Below are 19,714 nucleotides of genomic sequence, written 5' to 3' on the forward strand. Positions count from 1 at the left end.
CATAATGTAACTTGTCATTCATTTTTTATGAAATTAGCAGAATAATACATTTGTCTGTTTTTTAAAAAAACAAACACTTCTGCATATGATAAACAATTTCATTACTATATTGGGTCACCCTGTGATGTCTGATGTAAATCCTGAAGTCAAACCAATCACTGATCTAAAACATCCTGTACTCTTTGTTTCTGATGATTTTCAGGCAAAACCTCTTCACTTTATAATTGCATTTCCAAGTAAATCGGGCCCCTTTTGTAACTTAGATGACTAACACAAAATTGCTCAATTTAACCTGAATTTGAATGTGAACAGCAAAAACATGCAGCTTGTATTTGACTGAGAACAGCAAAGGTGTTTCAGTGCTAGAATGTCCGAATATCATTTTTCAAGAACATAAAGTGCATGTTAGTCATATCACAGCTCTGTCAAAACTGATGGCTCGTATGCTAGGTCACATCTGTATTTATCACAGAGCACACCAGACAGGTCGAGGTGATAGTGCTGTCACGTCTGCCTCCACAACAAGTTAAGAATCTTCGATTTTTCCAATCAAACACTAGAGAAAGAGAGGAGGATATCTGACTCTTGTAGAGAAGGAACATAATGAGTTAAATATAGAAAAAGGCAGGTTAAGTGTGTAGCAGAGAAACTGTGTGGGTTTATTTGGAGAACACAGGAGGAAACTCACCTCGCAGCCTTATTAACAATAGACTATAGACTTATATAAATCTGTCTATATGTTTCTGTGACAAATAAATACTGCCCTAAACTGGTAAATTAAATGATCTGATAGTTGTTGTTTTTTAAAATATATTACCCAGCATCAACTGGGTTTGTATATTTTGTGTAGGTAACTAGAAGATATTTAACTTGTGTATCTTCACAGAGCTTTTGCCAGTTGGAGAAATAATTATTTAGCAGTTTGTCACAAGCAGTTTATGCTTCAAATTCAAGCAAGTAGATGTGGAACTACATATGAATTATCATACGCAAGAAGAGGTAATGTTACAGGAAAAGATTCTTTGGATGAATATGATAGTTGGAGTTGACAGAGGTAGTTGTCCGGGAGAATTTTTGTATGAGCAAAACTGAGAGCAGCCGCCCAGGAAGCCGTCTCATGCAAAGGTCAGCATGCTGCCAACTGGCTATCTCCCATAATGCCACAAGTGCACAAATCGGGTGGTGCTACACCAATGTTTAGGCAGGGAGCTCGCTCAGAGATGGCTGCCCGCTGCGGATCCTGCCAAACTACATTAGGCAAAACGGGAGAAAACCTCAACACACCGACAGCTTCTCACAATTCTCCATGAGTCTGCAGAGCAGATCAGACGAGCTAGTAGAGCATGTTATTAAAAACATACACCCTCAAAAAGAAGTTCTCACATAATTTCTCAAGAGAAAATGTAATTTACTGGCATTGAAATGAAGGTTCTGTAGTCTCTTGGTATTCTTGGTGGAATGAATGTGTACGTGTAGACATGGTAAGACAACTACATTCAATTGTAAGTTCAATGATTCTAAACCATAATTTTTATGAACATTCGCAAACAGCATAGCAAATTTGGTAGTTGGAAATACCGGAAGAATAGTTTCTCATTTGTTTGACATGTAAACAATATCTAATTTTCTTGGGCACAGTGCACAAGCTAAAATGTGGTAAATTCTGTATTCATTCTATTTAAATTGATATACAAATTGCATTCTGTATAATTTAGTGTCAACAATCAGCACCATTTTTGAGGATTCTGCCTGTGCATTTATGATGTAATAGGGAAACCACATGAATAAAAATATCAAATAAAACAAAAAAGTGCTCAGATGCATGTTCGTTACAGCCGAAGTGTACACTAATTACATACTGCATGTTATTGTTTTTTTTTTTTTTTTTATTAACAGCTGTTCATGAAAATGAACTATACAAATCTAATATTAATTGCAATATTGAATCTATTAATTAACTATTACTCCGGCACCTGAGGATGATGTCATTGTCAAAAGTCATATAACGATGCGGTTCAAATGACAGATGTGAGACCATTTTAGTTGTGATACTGTAGCTAGTCAATTTCCCTAAAGATGCAAGGTACTTAAGTGGTTAAAAGAATGGTTCACCCAAAAAGGGTTATTCTGTTATAATTTTCTGACCCGCATATTTAACCTGAGTTTCTTTTTACTGTTGAGCACAAAAGAAGATATTTTGAAGATTGTTATTAACCAAACTATTCACAGTAGCCAACTTTTCTTTTTTTTTACATAGTCAGTGGGGACCTTCAGCTGTTATTCTTCAAAATGTCTTATTTTGTGTTCAGCAGAAGGAAGAAACTCATAAAAGTTTGGAACAACTTGAGGGTGAGTAAATAATAACAGATTTTACATTTTTGAGTGAACTGTTCCTTTAAGCACCAAGTTACATCATTCTACGGGAAACACACACCAGGTCAGCCGTGGTGCATTATTGATTATGTTTAGATATGCAAGATGTAGTAGTAGTAGGCCTTTTTGAGCACAAAACAGACTTGGGGATATTAGCAATTCCCTAATGTAGTGCAATCAAAGCTAATGAGATGGGAAGAAATGAGAACAAAGAAGTTATCCAATTCTCCGTATTTCTCTCAGTGTTTCTCTTTTACTTCTTTTCCCAGGTTATTTGTTCCTTGTTTTCATCAACTGATTGATTGAATCTGAGACATTCTGCCAGTTAAGTAAAGTAAATTCAAGGTTGTCTCTAAGCGATAAGATCACTATGAGTATTTGTGTGCCTGTGTGTGTGTACACAAAAAATAAACTTTTGATTCTTTCTTACATTGGCCTTTGGATCATTTCCCACACCCTGAGGAGAAAGCCAGCTCACCTCAAAATGTCACTCATAAAAAAGTTTCACAGGTTCAGAAACACTTATTTCTGTAAACACCTCAGAATTTCATCACCGTAAAAGTTTTGTCATTCTGCTGCTCTTGTAATCACATCCCTCAGGCTAAGGTTAAACAGACTTGAAGTGCAGTACAACCATTTTTTATTATTTTATTATTAAGCCATTTTTTATTATTATTATTTTAATAATAAATGTTTCTTGAGAACCATATCAGCATATTAGAATGATTTCTGAAGGCTCAAGTGATACTGTGAAAACTTAAATAATGGCTGCTAAAAATTCAGCTCCGCAAAAACAGAAATTCAATTTCAATAAAATGTCAGTTTCCAATGTGGAAATTGATCCTGCAGCAGTAATGAACAGTATTATCCCTGAGCAGCTATGGAATCCCCTATCAATCTGATTAATTTAAAACATATTATACCGTATAAATATATTATAAGCTTTTTTTAGCTTTACACTCTCTATCTATGCTGCTTGGTAAATTGAGACCCCTCAGAAGACAGGACCTAATAGGTTGACCGCCACTGTTATTAGGTTTCTACAATGGAGTATAAAACAGTAATCCATATATAATCCACATTAGCTGTGTATGGATCTGCCTAACAGCAGGGGATTTGAATGTGATGTAGCATTCAGGAGCTCAGTCATGCCCAAGACTCACTCAAGATTCACGGCAGGATATGGTTCAATGTGTTTGGCGTCAGACCGAGTTCCTGTGTTAATTAGATGAGAAACAACATACACAGGCATAAAGTATGAAATCCAGCCAATCAATGACCCTTGAATGACACTGATTGATTCAGATACCAATCAATATACTCTAAAACTATTTATTTAGTCAGAAATGTAATGCATGTTTGTTTGTATTCACTAAAAAAGTACAAAAAACAATGTTATACCTTGTTTTTAAACATTTACTGTACCATAGTAGTACCATGGTGTGCTTACTTTGGTTTAAAACATAAATACCATAGTACTTGAATTTGTTAACATGACACCGAAAATATATTGATCTTTCATGTGAGCTCTGAGTTTAAAGATGCCGTCATTGCACTGTAAATATTTTTGGGTGAAATCTATTAATTTCAACAGGAATCCATGCGATTAGGAGTTTCATGTGAAGGCGAAAATATTCTCCACTCAGATTTAGTTTGAGTTGCTCACCGCGTTGAGCAACAGAAAGCTTCTGTGTTTGAAAGTGACTTTCTTGTGAGCTTCACACATCTGTACACTGACAATTGACATTTTTTTGATTGCAATATTATACCAAAATTGGCATCACCTTTATTGAATATGAGTGAAGTCAATACTCTGGACTGTTTTCACTTCATTCTCACCTCATTTTTCAAGGGTCATTTTGAAGGAACTCTCAAGAAAGTCTTTATCTGAAAACCCATCAAAATTATTCAGTCTGCACGAAGAAATAAAATCGGACAGAGAAGGTTAACACCAGACTATTAACATTTTAAAGCTGAGACATCCAGGGTGCTGGAACAAAATACTAATATACCTTGAGAGGAAGAGTGAGAGAGAGGAAGAGGACGCTTGGCATTAACAATGAGTTTCTGCACAGTCACACTGACCTTATACATGCTGCCCAAAGCTGTGGTGTCAATCAGATGGATGATCTACTCAACTAGTCTGTTCAATTATAAATGCTGTGAGTATCAAGGTCAAGGATATGAAATTGAACTGGTCCGGCAGTTATTTCAGGATCTATTTGGATACAATGAGATATTTTATTCAAATGCTTCTGCACTCTGAAAAGCAAATGCAAAATATGTTTATATGTGTCCTCCTGTCAGCCACTGCTTGTGAAATGTCGAGTTTGTTTGTGTGTGAAAGACACTTATTGCTCAAAGTGCTGTCAGTCGTACCCCTAAGTGACATGTTTGCTTTGCCCATCATATATCTGACTTCTAGTGAGAGTTAATTTGCTCTCTTGTTTTCACAATTTCACTCTTGCCATCAGCACGATCCCTGCATGTCACTGACCCACTGGCCTTCTCCCCCTCTTCTTGTCCTCTTAAAAATAACCTTGCCTCGTGTCTCCCTCAGTGTGAGTTTCTTTAGTGGAACACAAAGTGTTTTTTTTTTTTTTTTTAAGAATATCATATGCACTTCTTGTAATATAATGACAGTGACTAGGGCTGTCAGCTTCCGAAATGTAACATAAAAAAAAATTATAATCAGACAAACACCATAAAGTATTAGAAATGTGATTCATATGTCCAAGTCATTCTGTAGCTTTGTGCAAAGAACAGATGCAAATTGGCAGACATGCGGGGGAAAAAAAGTAGTTTGTCCATTCATGAAAGATTCATTCTTCATTTTTTTCAGTGAATCAGTTGATACATTTCAAAGTTGGTCTGAAAGATTTGTACATGAATCAGACTAATCAGGTTCTCAAGGTTAACTCAATGATCAAGTCATATTGGTAAACAACTCATTGGAGGAAAATATTGAATATCAGCAGTAAATAACCATGTAAACATCACCCAAAGCTATTGTATATCATCAGAATATAGCACACAAGCCATTTGAACTGTTATTATGATAGTTATAAGATCATTTTATGGTGCTTCTGCATCCTTTTGTATAACTTTTTATAACTGTGTTAAAAAGAGTAACAGTTTTTCAAGGTATTTCATTTTGTGTTCAACAGAAGAAAGTAAATCACATTGGTTTGAAATAGAAATGCCTGCCCCAGTGGAGTACTGGAGTAAAAATGCCATACATAACTGCTTTGCTTTCCTTAAACCATCTAGAAATAGAAATGGTTGCTGATGTCAAGCTGTCCTATATTTAATGCAAATAAATATAGGTCAGCTTTACTTGACCCCACTACAGCAGTGAGTGAGTGGGCAGGAATAAAGTTATGATAATTCCCCACACTAAACAGATCTCCATCCCTCATTAAAACTCATAGCGTAACAGCCTCAGAGGCACAGAACATTTCCCAATATCATGGCGCTTCATAAGCAATGTGCCGTAAATTCAGGGTCTTCTCCACAGTCCAACCACAGCAGCATTACATCTCTGAGTCAGACAGCAGCTGCTATTTATAAGCTCTGTTGGCTGAGCTTGTAACTTCTGTTCTGCTGGCCTGGATTTACAGCTCTTTGGAGTATTTTCTCGGAATCTGCAGCTGTTAGAAATAGGTAAAGCTTCTCCGCTGTAGGTTCCCACTTCTGGAGCGTGTAACCGGCTAAAAACAGCAAATCCATAATTCAGCTGGAGTGACAACATAATTAGCCTGATCGTGCTTTAGGAGAGATTGTGCCATTTTCGAATGTAATGCTTTTTAATACATTTGGGGTTGAGTTAATATTTTGAAGGTTTTGAGTATAAATCTTAAATATAAATTTAAATGTTCCAATCTAATGAAATGTACTGTAAATGTTAAAGGTAAAAGTGGATACAGTTTAGTAGACGATAGGTTTTACATTAAATGGACTGAGACAGTTATTATGCATGTGACCTTTAACACTTGGGAAATAGAGAGCAGCAGAATCTTGGTATATACAGTTAGAGCAAACTCACACACTGTAAAAAATGATTGTGATTTTAATAGTAAAAACTGTAAAATGCTATAGTAAAAACATTAATTGGTTAACAATAAGTTTCTGTACTACAGTGCAAAACTGTTATTACATTTGATGTAACTTTACAGTAAAACGTTAAAATTAAGGTTTTTGGAAGTGAAAAAGAACAAGTCGCTGTATAATTTACAGTGAAAAAACATAAATTGCCATTCCCAGAATTCTCTGCATGACACTTCACATCTGATTTTTTTTTTCTTTGATGTTTTTCATTCGTTTTTTCTTATTTTTTTAATTAGTTGTGTACATTAGGGTTTTATCTTACATCAAATGTTGTTAAAGGAACATTTACTGCATGATTGCAGTATCATGTATGTTACCATGATAGTGTTTGTGTGAATGAAAAATACAATGCTATTTGAATTGCATTGAAACAATTAAAAAGGATATTGTTGTAATGGCATCTTTTTAGTTTAAAGGGATAGTTCACTCAAAAATTAAAATTCTGTCATTAATTACTCACCCTCATGTTGTTCCAAACCTGTAAGACCTTTGTTCATCTTTGGAACACAAATTAAGATATTTTTGATGCTTCCCGAGAGCTCTCTGACCCTCCCATAGAGAGCAAGGATCCTTACATGATCAAGGCTCAGAAACGTAGCAAGGAGATCGGTAAAATAAAATAAAGATTTTATTCAACAATTCGTCTCCTCCGCATCACCCATAGTGCCATTTCAGAGGGTATCACATACGTAAACAACATATGCAACATATGTACGTGGATACGTTGTTTACATTCAGATCAAAGCGTGAACACCGTAAACAGTGTATCCGTGCTGCTGACACAGAACAGCATACGTTGTTTATGTAAGTGATACTCTCCAAAATGGCACTATAGGGTTACGCAGAGGAGACGAATTGTTGAATAAAGTTATTTTTCTTTTCTTTGCACACAAAAAGTATTCTCGTACCACTGATGTCACATGGATTATTTTACCAATCTCCTTGCTACGTTTCTGAGCCTTGATCATGTTAGGATCCTTTCTGTCTATGGGAGGGTCAGAGAGCTCTCGGAATAAATCAAAAATATCTTAATTTGTGTTCCGAAGATGAACGAAGGTCTAACAGGTTTGGAACGACGTGTGGTAATGATATGAGGGTGAGTAATTAATGACAGAATTTTTATTTTTGTTTGAGTTTTAGATTTTTGTTTTACGTTTTATGTTTTTTTGCCATAGTGTTATGTGGCAAGCCATAATTTATATGAATGTCATTGGAAAATAAATTTTTAAAGCTTCTTTGAGTTAAATATGGCACAACTGGCCATTATTTGCAGCATTATTATTTTACATTTGGCAACCCGTAATTTATACATGTTTAGCCACACCACACATGGAAATCTTAAAGGTAGAAAAAGAATTGGCTGCTTAGCTGCAAAGTCAGTAGAGCCTTGTGGAGAATGATTCTGACAATACAGAAAAATCAAATGAGCAGATTTTCTCTGGTCCCCTGCTTTTTGCCTTCTAAGTAATAATCAAACAGTCATTAAATGAGACCAAAGTGCTTTTGTAAGAAATACCACAATTCAACACTTAACATTCTTTTTCTTTTTCATTTACAGGCACATGGGTGACATTTGGAGGACAGATTTCAGATGAAGTAAGTGAGAATTGTTCCGCTTCACTGCACTTACCTGAAGCAATGAAAGTATGAAACTGTTCAAATCAGAGCATAGTGAAAATAACAGCAAGAGTGACAAGAAAAGCCTGCAGATGGCAAATACATGTGTGTGTGAGTGCATGATGCAACAGACCCTGACATTTTGTTCTAGAAGTTGTGTAAAACGTACAAGCACACAGACGCAGATGTTGTGGAAGGGACAGTCGCGTCAAACTGGAGGACAAGCGAGGATGCTAATTTGTTTCTGAGGGCATGCAAGTTTATATAAAACAGCCTGCTGTCCTTCTGCCTCGATGGAAGGGTTCAAATTTTCTCAGTCTCTCTGGTCAAACAGCCCCTTCCTTTCTGTGCTGGTTGTCGAGAGATGAAATGTTGGAATTGTCACCCCATCCTAAATATGTGCACACACTGAGTTTTGACCTCCCCTCGGCAGCGGAATGACTCAGCGTCCTGTCATCTGAGTCGATCTGACTGGACTCCTAGCGTAGAGTGACAGGGCAGTTTGTTTCTCTGCCGTCGTAAGGGATTTGTTTTCTCTGAGGCATTGAAGTGTCAGAGGGCAACATCTGAATCAAGAATTTATCTTAGCACTTTGTGTGAGTAACACTCTTGGAGTGTAAGAGTGTGTGTGGAAGTAGTAGGAAGAGGATTAAAGGAAGTGTTAAAAGGCTTCTGTTAAATGAAGTAGAGTTGACGTTTGTATTAAATGCGAGGCTACAGACTGTGAAAACTGCTCTTCTCTCAGGTCCTCTTGTACAGATGATCACACAGGGCTGTGAATTGAACACCAGCCCTTATATTTGAGCTTTATTTGATTACCTCACTGAACAAGGAATGACACAGATAATCCAAGGCACTGGGTTTATTTGATGGTAATTGAGTAGTTCAATTTTTTGTTTTTTTTTTTCGTAAAGCTGTTCTAATGTACATTTTCGGATTCATGAAAGTGTTCGTATTTTCAAAATGTCAGTTAAAGAAATGTACACCTGCTCCTTAAAACGTTCTGTGTTCTTTGTGGCAAACTGATGCCGAGAGTCGATAAACTGTTTAGCTTTGGATAAAACGCAGCACTTGTCACTGTCAATTTTTACCCAGCCGCCCAATCAGTGGAGGAGGGGCGGGACAAATACTACACCGACAACAACTGAACAACAATAGAGAAGTTAATATTGCTGGTTACTGCATTTTTATATTAAGTAATATACTTTCAAATGAGATAATAAAGTTTTGGCAATAAGTTTTTGGAGTGAAGTTTTTTTTATGTTTTGCAAAGTTTGCTGCTTAAGCTGTTTTGGCATTCATTCACATTTTTTCTAGATTATTTTGTAGAGTGATTAGATGCATTTTAAATAATTGCTAAATGCTTCATTGGCCAAAAAACAAACTTTTCACAAAAAAAAAATAAAAAATATCTTTATTTTTATCCTGACACAAAATGACCAGCTAACATTAACTGACTAATCATATCAGCAGCACATGTGAAAATGTTAATAATCAGGTGAAAAAATGTAACCTCAGGTTACGAATGTAACCATGGTTCCCTGAGTAGGGAACGAGACACTCTACCGTTTCCATGGGAGTTGCCCCTGGGACGTTTAGACGGCTGTCTGTGACAGTACCCCTTACGGCCAAAGGCCTAAGCTACATACCCAACTTAATTGTTAGGGCCTTGGCCCGGGGTAGAGCTGAAGGCTTGGAATCAGGAAAAATTCCTTTAAAGGGATATGGCTAGGAACCTAGCATTTTATACTAAGTCTTGCCTGTCACACAGGGGCTACCGCTTGCTTCTGCAAAAGCTTGCTGAAGGAGCTGTCTCAACAGATCTCCAGTAGCAACACCCTGTTTAGATAGGTATCCGAGGATACATAGGTGGAGTGGCACCCAAGATGAACGGGGCTTTTACCAACTCAAGAGAGGGCACGAAGCAACCGCGCGAAGTCCTCACCATATAGGATTTTAGAAAGAATGCAGAATACTAGCGAGCGAACTTACCACAGTGTGGATTTCAGAAAGTGTGAAAAGACTTCACGTGCACACTTACCATAACATGGATTTTCAAATACTGTTCTAAGGAAGGGGTCTCGTGGCACTCTGATAGAGCAGCTCATAGATGGAATGGTGCATCTCAAAACAGTATGTTTGAGAGTCATCAACTCGATCTGTGGAAATAATGCTGGAGCACTCTGGGAAAAACAGTGAACTCAGTCTCATATGAGAGGAGAACTCCTGAATCCAGAGTAGCGCGCTCATAGGCGACCCTTCTTGGAAAAGGGGAGCGCTGCTAAACTACCAAGAGAATCGCCCAAATAGCCCCTCATGTTGAGGGAAGCGATGCTCGGAGTGTATAAATGAATACACACTGGCTGAATGGAGCCCAAGGAACCAAGGTCTAATCATTTCTAGAAAGGGAACGAGGCGGAGCGCGTAACCCTTACCATACAGGATTTCAGAAAGTGTGCAGAGTCTTGCGTGCACACTTACAAATATACGTGGATTTTTAGAAAGTGCGCAAAGTGTTCACGTGCACACTGACCACCATGTGGTTTTCAGAAAGTACACAGAGCTTAGCGTGTGTACCTAAAGGTTCCTAAGCATCGCAGAGGCGCTGAACCGCACAGGAGAGGCAAGCTCAAATTTTATAAACCTCTAGCGAGGGGAGCATCACCTGAGGCAGCATATACAAGAAGACTTCTGTAACTGCCACCTTCACTTCCCGCTGGATGCGACAGCACCTAAGCGGCCAGGAGACCCCTCAGGGTGACCTGGCTGGACATCCATGAAATTCCCTGCAGTGCTGTGCCAGGCCTGATGATCAAGGAGGCTCCCGCAGAAACCTGTGATCTCAGCCGCCTAATACCGGAACATGAAGCCGGATGGCTGGTGCTGACGAGTGTTTAGTAAACACTGTAACTGAGCACTGCAAAGGAAACTCACAGAGTTTATTAGTAGATACATAACCACCAGCAATTTGCACATAAGTATATACAGAAAGGGTTATTTTTATACTCCCACCCTCCTGCGCTGGAGCCCCGCTCAAGGGGCGCCTCCTTTTAGTCCGGACCATCAGTAAGGTGGTTGCTATGAACATAGAACCAGCCAAAAACATTATAGGTGCAGCATAGGAGACTGTTATGCGTTAGAGGTTTCCACCTAACCTCGATCAGGTGGAGAGCTGGTGGTTACAGGGGAATTAGGAAGGTGAGGATAAAAGCAGAAGTTAAAAAATCCCTAAAGGGGACAAGTAGATACCTCAGTATCACTCTGACTCAGTCTGGATCACATCCCTTAGGTTCTGCTTACCTCCTTGTGACCCACAATTCCTCTTACCCCTGTCCGCAGGTGGGGGAGGAGCGCGAGTCGCGACACTAGCCTTCTGTGCCCGTCTTTGATCCTCAGATCGAGACAGGCCAGGACCCCTATGTTGTTCGGGCTCAGACCTGGACCTTCGTGGAACGAAGGATCTGAAAGCAGCGGAGTGCGCCTTCGTCTCCCCGAACTTCTCGATCACCGTCTCAACGGTGACGGTATGGAGATCAGGCAGAAATGGAAGGCTTACCTAAGCTGGAGGGCTATGGTCGGAAAGATAACGCTCATCGAGGCGCGATCCATAAACTCCAACAGCTCTACATACGCAGGGCAGGAGAATTGAGAAGGCTCAGCCTCAGCTTCTTCACCATCCTCAAATATCTCCTGCTTTTCCTGGGTAAAAACCCAGCAGAGCACTAACCTCAGTATCAGAAAGTGTTAAAGATATAACATCATCCTCCCGAGGCTCTCTCTCGTCTGCCGCCATTATGAGCGCGAAAGGGAAAGTCCCTCTTTAAACCATTCAGACAGATCCACCTGAAATTCTCACGAGCTCATTCTCCTCCGTGCCTCAGCAGCGGCGGGTCCTGAACCGCGGGAAGCAGATGGCTGCCTTTTTTTTCCTCGGAAAGAGAGACGAACGAGAGCGGAGCTTTTTCCTTGAAAAAATGCTCGCAATGCACGCAGATTGCCTCCTCAAAGACATCGCGTGCGTTGTCTTTACCCAAACAAATGACGCAAAGATCGTGTGTGTCATCGGGTGTCAAATAACGCCGACACAGATGCACACATTGTCTAAACGCTTGCTAGTAGTCGCCATGATAGACAGAGAAAGAGCCAAAGCCAAACCTGAGAAAACAGACCAGAATATTCCACTGCGTTCCTGGACACGCAGTTGTTCGCAGAGAGCTTGATTGACAGGCGATCTGACCAATCAGAACACAGATATTATAGTCCATATGTAAATATATCATATGTAAATATACATATGTGCGGAGGGTTAATCTGTGCTGTTGTTGGCTGCTACATAATGGCAATAAGCTAAGGAATTCCTTTAAAGTACTTGTTTTGCGTACCAGAAAACCTGTCATGTCCGGCACTGTATGAGTTAAAATACTGAGTGTGAAATAATAAAATGATATGTTAAAACGTGCTCTTATCATTCTGTGGACAAAATCCCCTGAACTTCACCACGAATGAGAGCTGTATATGCGCCAGTGGTTGAATGACTTCTGATTTTTTAAATTCGACTTTTATGTGATGAAAGTCGAGTCGAATTCGACTAGTCGCTGATGACGTCATTAATGAATAAAGTCTGGAGCTGTGACAAACCCCTTGTGCACAGATGACACAGCTCTGCCCACATGGCTATTGTTCCTATAACAGCTCATTCTTTTGCCTTTGGGTCATTTTATTTCTCACAGATTTCTGCTCATTCTAAATCAGATATACTGTAAATAAAGTAGCACAGTAAAGATTCCATTTTTATATGAATGTATTAGTGAGAGCAATTGCATGTGTGAATTAATTCTACATGGCAGCGTCTCTCTACGTAGTTGTAGTGACGCTGTGGGATTTAGGTATTAAGAAATATATGCTTTAACTTTTCAGTTTCTAAGCTATTTTATTGAGAAATCACAGAACAGTGTTGACAGTACATTTCCGCGCTGAATGATTCTGTGAGCGCGCGATCTGCGCGTGACGTACGAGTTACTGTCTGTAGTCTATGTGTGTGTGTTACAGTGCAGCAGCGCATTAGATTAGAACAGCGATTAACTTACCTGTACAATAAGCTGTTTAGAATGTGTATTCTCCCGTAAAATTTCAAGTATACAGTAATATAATCACACATGTCTTGTGGAGCTTTCAGCGTATACATTAATTTGTAATTTTAACTGTTTGGAAACAGAGCGTAAATGTGGAAGTCCTTCAAAGATTTCTTATCCTGTTGCGCCCTCTATAGAACCAGCGACTAGTCGATGTCAAGCTTAAAGTGTCATGGCAGAGCACTGAAGTCGACTAGTCGATTAGTCTGTGCAACCCCTAATATGCACATGTGCGCTCATCTGTTTTCAATGCAGCTAACCTTGCTTCGCTTCATGTCCTCTTCCCGCTCATTAAACTGACAGGTCCTTTACTGCAAAAAAGATGGTCATTGCGACACTGTAAAGTGATGAAACTATGTCGCCATGTGCTTTTTTAAACCATTTTCATAGGTTTCACATTGTTGGCTCGGAAAATATGTAATGTGCATGCCCAGTAGCCACAGCTGTATCCCTTCTAGCCTTACCCACAAATCCAGTTGCCCCTTACTCCAGAACACAAGATAAAGGGGGCGTGGTTGGATCCACATCTAGGAGGTGGAGATAGGCAGGTTTAGGGGTGGAGATGGGTGGGTTTAGGGATCAATGGGTGGAGATGGGTAGGTTTGAGTAAATGTAAGGTGGGAGGAGTTGTATCTGGATCCAACCACGCTCCCTGGATCTTATGTTCTGCAGTGAGGACCTTCTCCACAAATCAGACAGGAGAGTAGATTAACTTTGGTGGATTTGAACTTAAAAAAGGGTGTGTTCTGCGGTTGAAATAAAATACTTTCTCATGTACAGGTCCTTCTCAAAAAATTAGCATATTGTGAAAAAGTTCATTATTTTCCATAATGTAATGATAAAAATTAAACTTTCATATATTTTAGATTCATTGCACACCAACTGAAATATTTCAGGTCTTTTATTGTTTTAATACTGATGATTTTGGCATACAGCTCATGAAAACCCAAAATTCCTACCTCAAAAAATTAGCATATCATGAAAAGGTTCTCTAAACGAGCTATTAACCTAATCATCTGAATCAACTAATTAACTCTAAACACCTGCAAAAGATTCCTGAGGCTTTTAAAAACTCCTAGCCTGGTTCATTACTCAAAACCGCAATCATGGGTAAGACTGCCGACCTGACTGCTGTCCAGAAGGCCATCATTGACACCCTCAAGCGAGAGGGTAAGACACAGAAAGAAATTTCTCAAACGAATAGGCAGTTCCCAGAGTGCTGTATCAAGGCACCTCAGTGGGAAGTCTGTGGGAAGGAAAAAGTGTGGCAAAAAACGCTGCACAACGAGAAGAGGTGACCGGACCCTGAGGAAGATTGTGGAAAAGGACCGATTCCAGACCTTGGGGGACCTGCGGAAGCAGTGGACTGAGTCTGGAGTAGAAACATCCAGAGCCACCGTGCACAGGCGTGTGCTTTTGAACCAGAAACAGCGGCAGAAGCGCCTGACCTGGGCTGCAGAGAAGCAGCACTGGACTGTTGCTCAGTGGTCCAAAGTACTTTTTTTTTTCGGATGAAAGCAAATTTTGCATGTCATTCGGAAATCAAGGTGCCAGAGTCTGGAGGAAGACTGGGGAGAAGGAAATGCCAAAATGCCTGAAGTCCAGTGTCAAGTACCCACAGTCAGTGATGGTCTGGGGTGCCATGTCAGCTGCTGGTGTTGGTCCACTGTGTTTTATCAAGGGCAGGGTCAATGCAGCTAGCTATCAGGAGATTTTGGAGCACTTCATGCTTCCATCTGCTGAAAAGCTTTATGGAGATGAAGATTTCGTTTTTCAGCACGACCTGGCACCTGCTCACAGTGCCAAAAACCACTGGTAAATGGTTTACTGACCATGGTATTAATGTGCTCAATTGGCCTGCCAACTCTCCTGACCTGAACCCCATAGAGAATCTGTGGGATATTGTGAAGAGAAAGTTGAGAGACGCAAGACCCCAACACTCTGGATGAGCATGAGCTTAAGGCCGCTATCGAAGCATCCTGGGCCTCCATAACACCTCAGCAGTGCCACAGGCTGATTGCCTCCATGCCACGCCGCATTGAAGCAGTCATTTCTGCAAAAGGATTCCTGACCAAGTATTGAGTGCATAACTGAACATAATTACTTGAAGGTTGACTTTTTTTTGTATTAAAAACACTTTACTTTTATTGGTCAGATGAAATATGCTAATTTTTTGAGATAGGAATTTTGGGTTTTCATGAGCTGTATACCAAAATCATCAGTATTAAAACAATAAAAGACCTGAAATATTTCAGTGGGTGTGCAATGAATCTAAAATATATGAAAGTTTAATTTTTATCATTACATTATGGAAAATAATGAACTTTTTCACAATATGCTAATTTTTTGAGAAGGACCTGTATATTTATGTTCATTTTGTGCTTTACATAAATATGAAAAGATGATCCATTCACGTGTTTGAACTGAGGCAATACAGTGATCTGTCACGACACGTTGAAGAGCCACAGAACAGTATTTATTGTTTGAATTTCTTTAAAATTACAAAATTTGAAAGCTGAGAGTCCTGAGACCTTGTTTCATATCAGAAGTAACCTGCTCTGTCCTGTCTGTCTACACGTTGTCAATTTCCACTTTGCTCTGCCTTGTATTTTTCATTGCGTGAGAACATGATGTGTAGTGTGGGAGTGGCATTGTTTGTTGGGGATAGCAACAGTAACTAAGGAGGGTGGGTCTTTGTGAATGCTCACTTTGCATAGTTGTAATTAATTGGGGGGTATTGGGCTAGTTGTTTATGAGTGTGTTTGTGATTCATATTTATGGATTATTGTAATTGTTTATGATACGCATGTTTAACTATCAAATCGGAAGTTTACGAAGTGTTTGTGAATCCGGAGGAGAGTTTTCGGGAAGGTCCATTTTACACGCAAATTACTCTGAATTTACTCCTATATTTATGAATGTTTCACAAATGAGGCCCATTATATTTTTTGTGGCAGGTTAAAATATGGCTTGCAGAGTCTAGAAACCATTCACAAAAATTTTTTTTTTTGCATTTAGGTGGTACTTCAATTTAAGATATTTAGTAGGCCTACAGGATGCGGGTGGGGGAATTATTTTATTATTATTTTGCATGTATTATTATTTTTAATGTTTTTCCAATGTGAACAATGTTTTTTTCATTATGTAATGTTTATTTGTATATAATTCTTCATAATATTGATGATGCATTTTTTTATATACAGTATTTAAAATTCTAAATTTCAATATACCAAATGAATACAGTCATTTGACAAGACTAGTTCAATCACGTATAACGAGCACCGAGACTTGCTACAGCCAATACATCCACATGCTGCTGTGAGCATGTAAGAAATACTGCTGCTGCACAAATAATATATATGAATAACCCCCATAACATACATGATCACCCCTTAAAAGATCTATACAGGTGGAGCTGGGGAAGGTGGAGGGTTTCTGAAGTGTGTCGCTACTGCCACAGCAAACACTAGCCAAGTATTGGAATGTTGAGCAGCAAGCTCATTGGCTGCCGATACAGGAGAGAATCAGTCAGCTATGCCATGTGATGATGTCATTATGTCATATTGAGTTAGATCTAGCAGACTGCGCCATCTAGAGTTTCATGCCAGAACTTTGTATGTATTTATTAAAAATGCAATACATTTTGTATCATTAAACGTTCCTCTTCTTTAATCTTCTGTGAAAGTATTTGGCATTTTTCCATTGCTCATCCTCTCTTTCTTCTCTTACTTTCTGCTGAGGGTCACCTACTTGGCTGAGCAGCTCTTTATTGATGAGCTAGGAGATTTGTTGAACTTGACAGAAAAAAAAAGTTTGCTTACAGTAAGTTTGGAGCTCCTTTAATGGAGTTCCATAAGAAAACTTTAGGAGGAACTTAATTTAATCACAAAGCTAAGAATATCAAAAGCGGACAGAAAGTCATAACCATTTACATTACCATTCTTAAATGTTATATTAACATGCAATGACATTTAAGGTGAATATCTTAAACTTCACAGTCTTCTATCTAGTGTGCATAATAATAATAATAATAATAATAATAATAATAATAATAATAATAACTTTTATTCCTTTATCCAGTGGTTTGCTTTTGTCCCCTTTAAGACTTGATGCCCCTAAATCACTTGATGCTGATTCATCAAGTGATTTAGGCCTGAAGGAAAGCATGAGACACTCAGAAGGCAGGAGAACAATCAAATAAGCCCCCACATACACCCATACTTATGCAAATATGCACGCATACTCATACAAACCCACTCTCACCCTGCAGATTTAGCTTGAAATTCACTTGTAGCCTCATGAACAACAAAATACACACCAAGGGCCAGATTTACTAAACAGGGCAAATTAGCGTTAGATCGCATTTCCATAAAAGCACCGATGGGATGGGAAATTTCTGTGGTTGATTTACTGACAATGTACACATTAAAGAACACAGACTGATAATTTCCATAATGACCAGCACAATCTACCAAGAGCAGCACAAATGACTAATTCTGGTTTTATTATTTATAGGTACAGTTGGGTCCATATATTTTTGGACACAGGCACAATTTTTATAATTTTAGCTGCTGACCAAAACATTTTCAAGTTACAGTTATATAATGAATATGGGCTTAAAGTGCTCACCTGGTCTTTAACTTGAGGGTATTCACATCAAAATTGGAGGAAAGGTTAAGGAATGAGAACTCTTTAATATGTACCTCCCCCCTTTTTCAAGGGATCGTAATTAATTGGACAGATGACTCAAAAGCTGTTTCATGGACAGGCGTGGGGTATTCCTTCACTATTTCTACATAAATTAAGCAGGTAAAAGTTCTGGAGTTGATTCTAAGTGTGGCATTAGCATTTAGAAGCTGTTGCTCTGAACCCAAATCATGCAGTCAAAAGAGCTCTCCATGCAGGTGAAACAGACAATTGTAAGGCTTCAAAAACAAAACAAATCCATCAGAGAAATAGCAGGAACATTAGGAGTGGCCAAATCAGTTTTGGTACATCTTGGTGTCTCTCCAAATCAGTGTAGCGCCATTTTGGCAATTCTGAGAAGGACACAGGCGGCGTACGCTCTTCTGTATCAGCCGCACCACAAGGATACGTTTTTACATGTATTTACTCTTTGGTTTCAAAATCAACAGCGCATCGGCGCAGCGCGGCTAACACAGAAGAACGTATACCGCCTGCATACAGCTCAGAATTGCCAAAATGCCGCTACGCTGATTTGGAGAGACACAGAGGAGAGGAATGTTGAATAAAGTTGTTATTTTTGTTTTCTTTGTGTACAAAAAGTATTATCGATGCTTCATAACATTACGGTTGAATCACTGATGGCAGATGGACTATTCTGACGATGCTTTTCATTCTTTCCTGGACCTTGACAGTATTACTTACTTGGCAGTCTATAGGACAGTCTCAAGCCTCCCAATTTTCATCCAAAATATCTTAAATTGTGTTCCGAAGACGAACAAAGCTTTTACAGGTTTGGAACGACATTGGGGTAAGTGATTAATGACAAAATTATAATTTTGCAGTGGAGTAACCCTTTAAGATCAACCTGTATCAGAATGACGGGAAGAAAAAAGTATGGCGAAGGCTTGGAACAGTTCATGATCAAAAAAATACAACATCATCTCTGAAACTAATGTTTTAACTTAGGAAGAGGTCAAAAATCAATATTTGGATGAATAACGCTGATTTTTATCACAGCTTTTATGCATCTGAGCATGATCTCCATCAGTCTTTCCCATTGCTGTTGGGTGACTTTATGCTGCTCCAGGCAGCAAAAATTCAAGCACCCCAGCTTTGCTTGATGGCTTGTGACCATCTTCCTCTTCATCACATTACAGAGGTTTTTAATGAGGTTCAGGTCTGGAGATTGGGCTGGCCAATCTCCCCTAGCCCCTGACTACTCAGCCCCCCCTAAAATTTTGCAATTAGCTCCATGAACTGTACACAAATTTGTGATCGCCTAAAGGCCCTTTCACACAAGACGCGGAAAGCACTGTGCTATTAAACCCATTAATTTCAATGGCTTGTGCCACGCAAGGGCGGTTAGTTGCTGCTCCGACCAAAGCTCATGCTCAGCAGAGTGCATCAGCGGTGGGCTTGCGCACGCCGCGGTCTAAGTTCAAAATAGTTCAACTTTTGCCGCTGCACTCTGTGACGTTTCCCCGGTCAGCCAATAGAAAGGGGGCATCCAAACAATGCACGTGCACCTTGAACACAGTTCAAAATAGTGCAACTTTTATGGAGTGTGTTTAATGATAGATTGTTATAATATCTGCATCTGTGCAGTTTTGTTCTTTGTCATAAATACAGTTTACAAAATATCAATCGTTTGAAGCACATATGTAGCACAAAATATTAGTGAAAATGAAGCACATATGAATGCATACTTTATAAAACCATCATGTTGCCATTTTCATTTGAAAATGTAACTTTAAGTGTAATACGTTTTCCAGTGCATGTGGCAAAGAGGTTTGCATACT

The 19,714-nt window shown here is 39.1% G+C and overlaps 1 protein-coding gene across 3 annotated transcripts in view; it reads left to right on the top strand.

Annotated features, from left to right (window-relative positions):
• The window catches only part of kcnab1a (potassium voltage-gated channel subfamily A regulatory beta subunit 1a), a 144,490-nt gene that overhangs the window by 92,087 nt on the left and 32,689 nt on the right, over positions 1 to 19,714 (top strand). For all 3 annotated transcript variants that reach the window (XM_042743818.1, XM_042743816.1, XM_042743817.1), the window contains one exon: positions 8,039 to 8,076. In XM_042743818.1, coding sequence (XP_042599752.1) covers positions 8,039 to 8,076 — 38 coding nt within the window. The remainder of the gene's footprint in view (positions 1 to 8,038; positions 8,077 to 19,714) is intronic.

This window comes from Cyprinus carpio, chromosome B18 (assembly GCF_018340385.1).
Source record: "Cyprinus carpio isolate SPL01 chromosome B18, ASM1834038v1, whole genome shotgun sequence".
Taxonomy (NCBI): domain Eukaryota; kingdom Metazoa; phylum Chordata; class Actinopteri; order Cypriniformes; family Cyprinidae; genus Cyprinus; species Cyprinus carpio.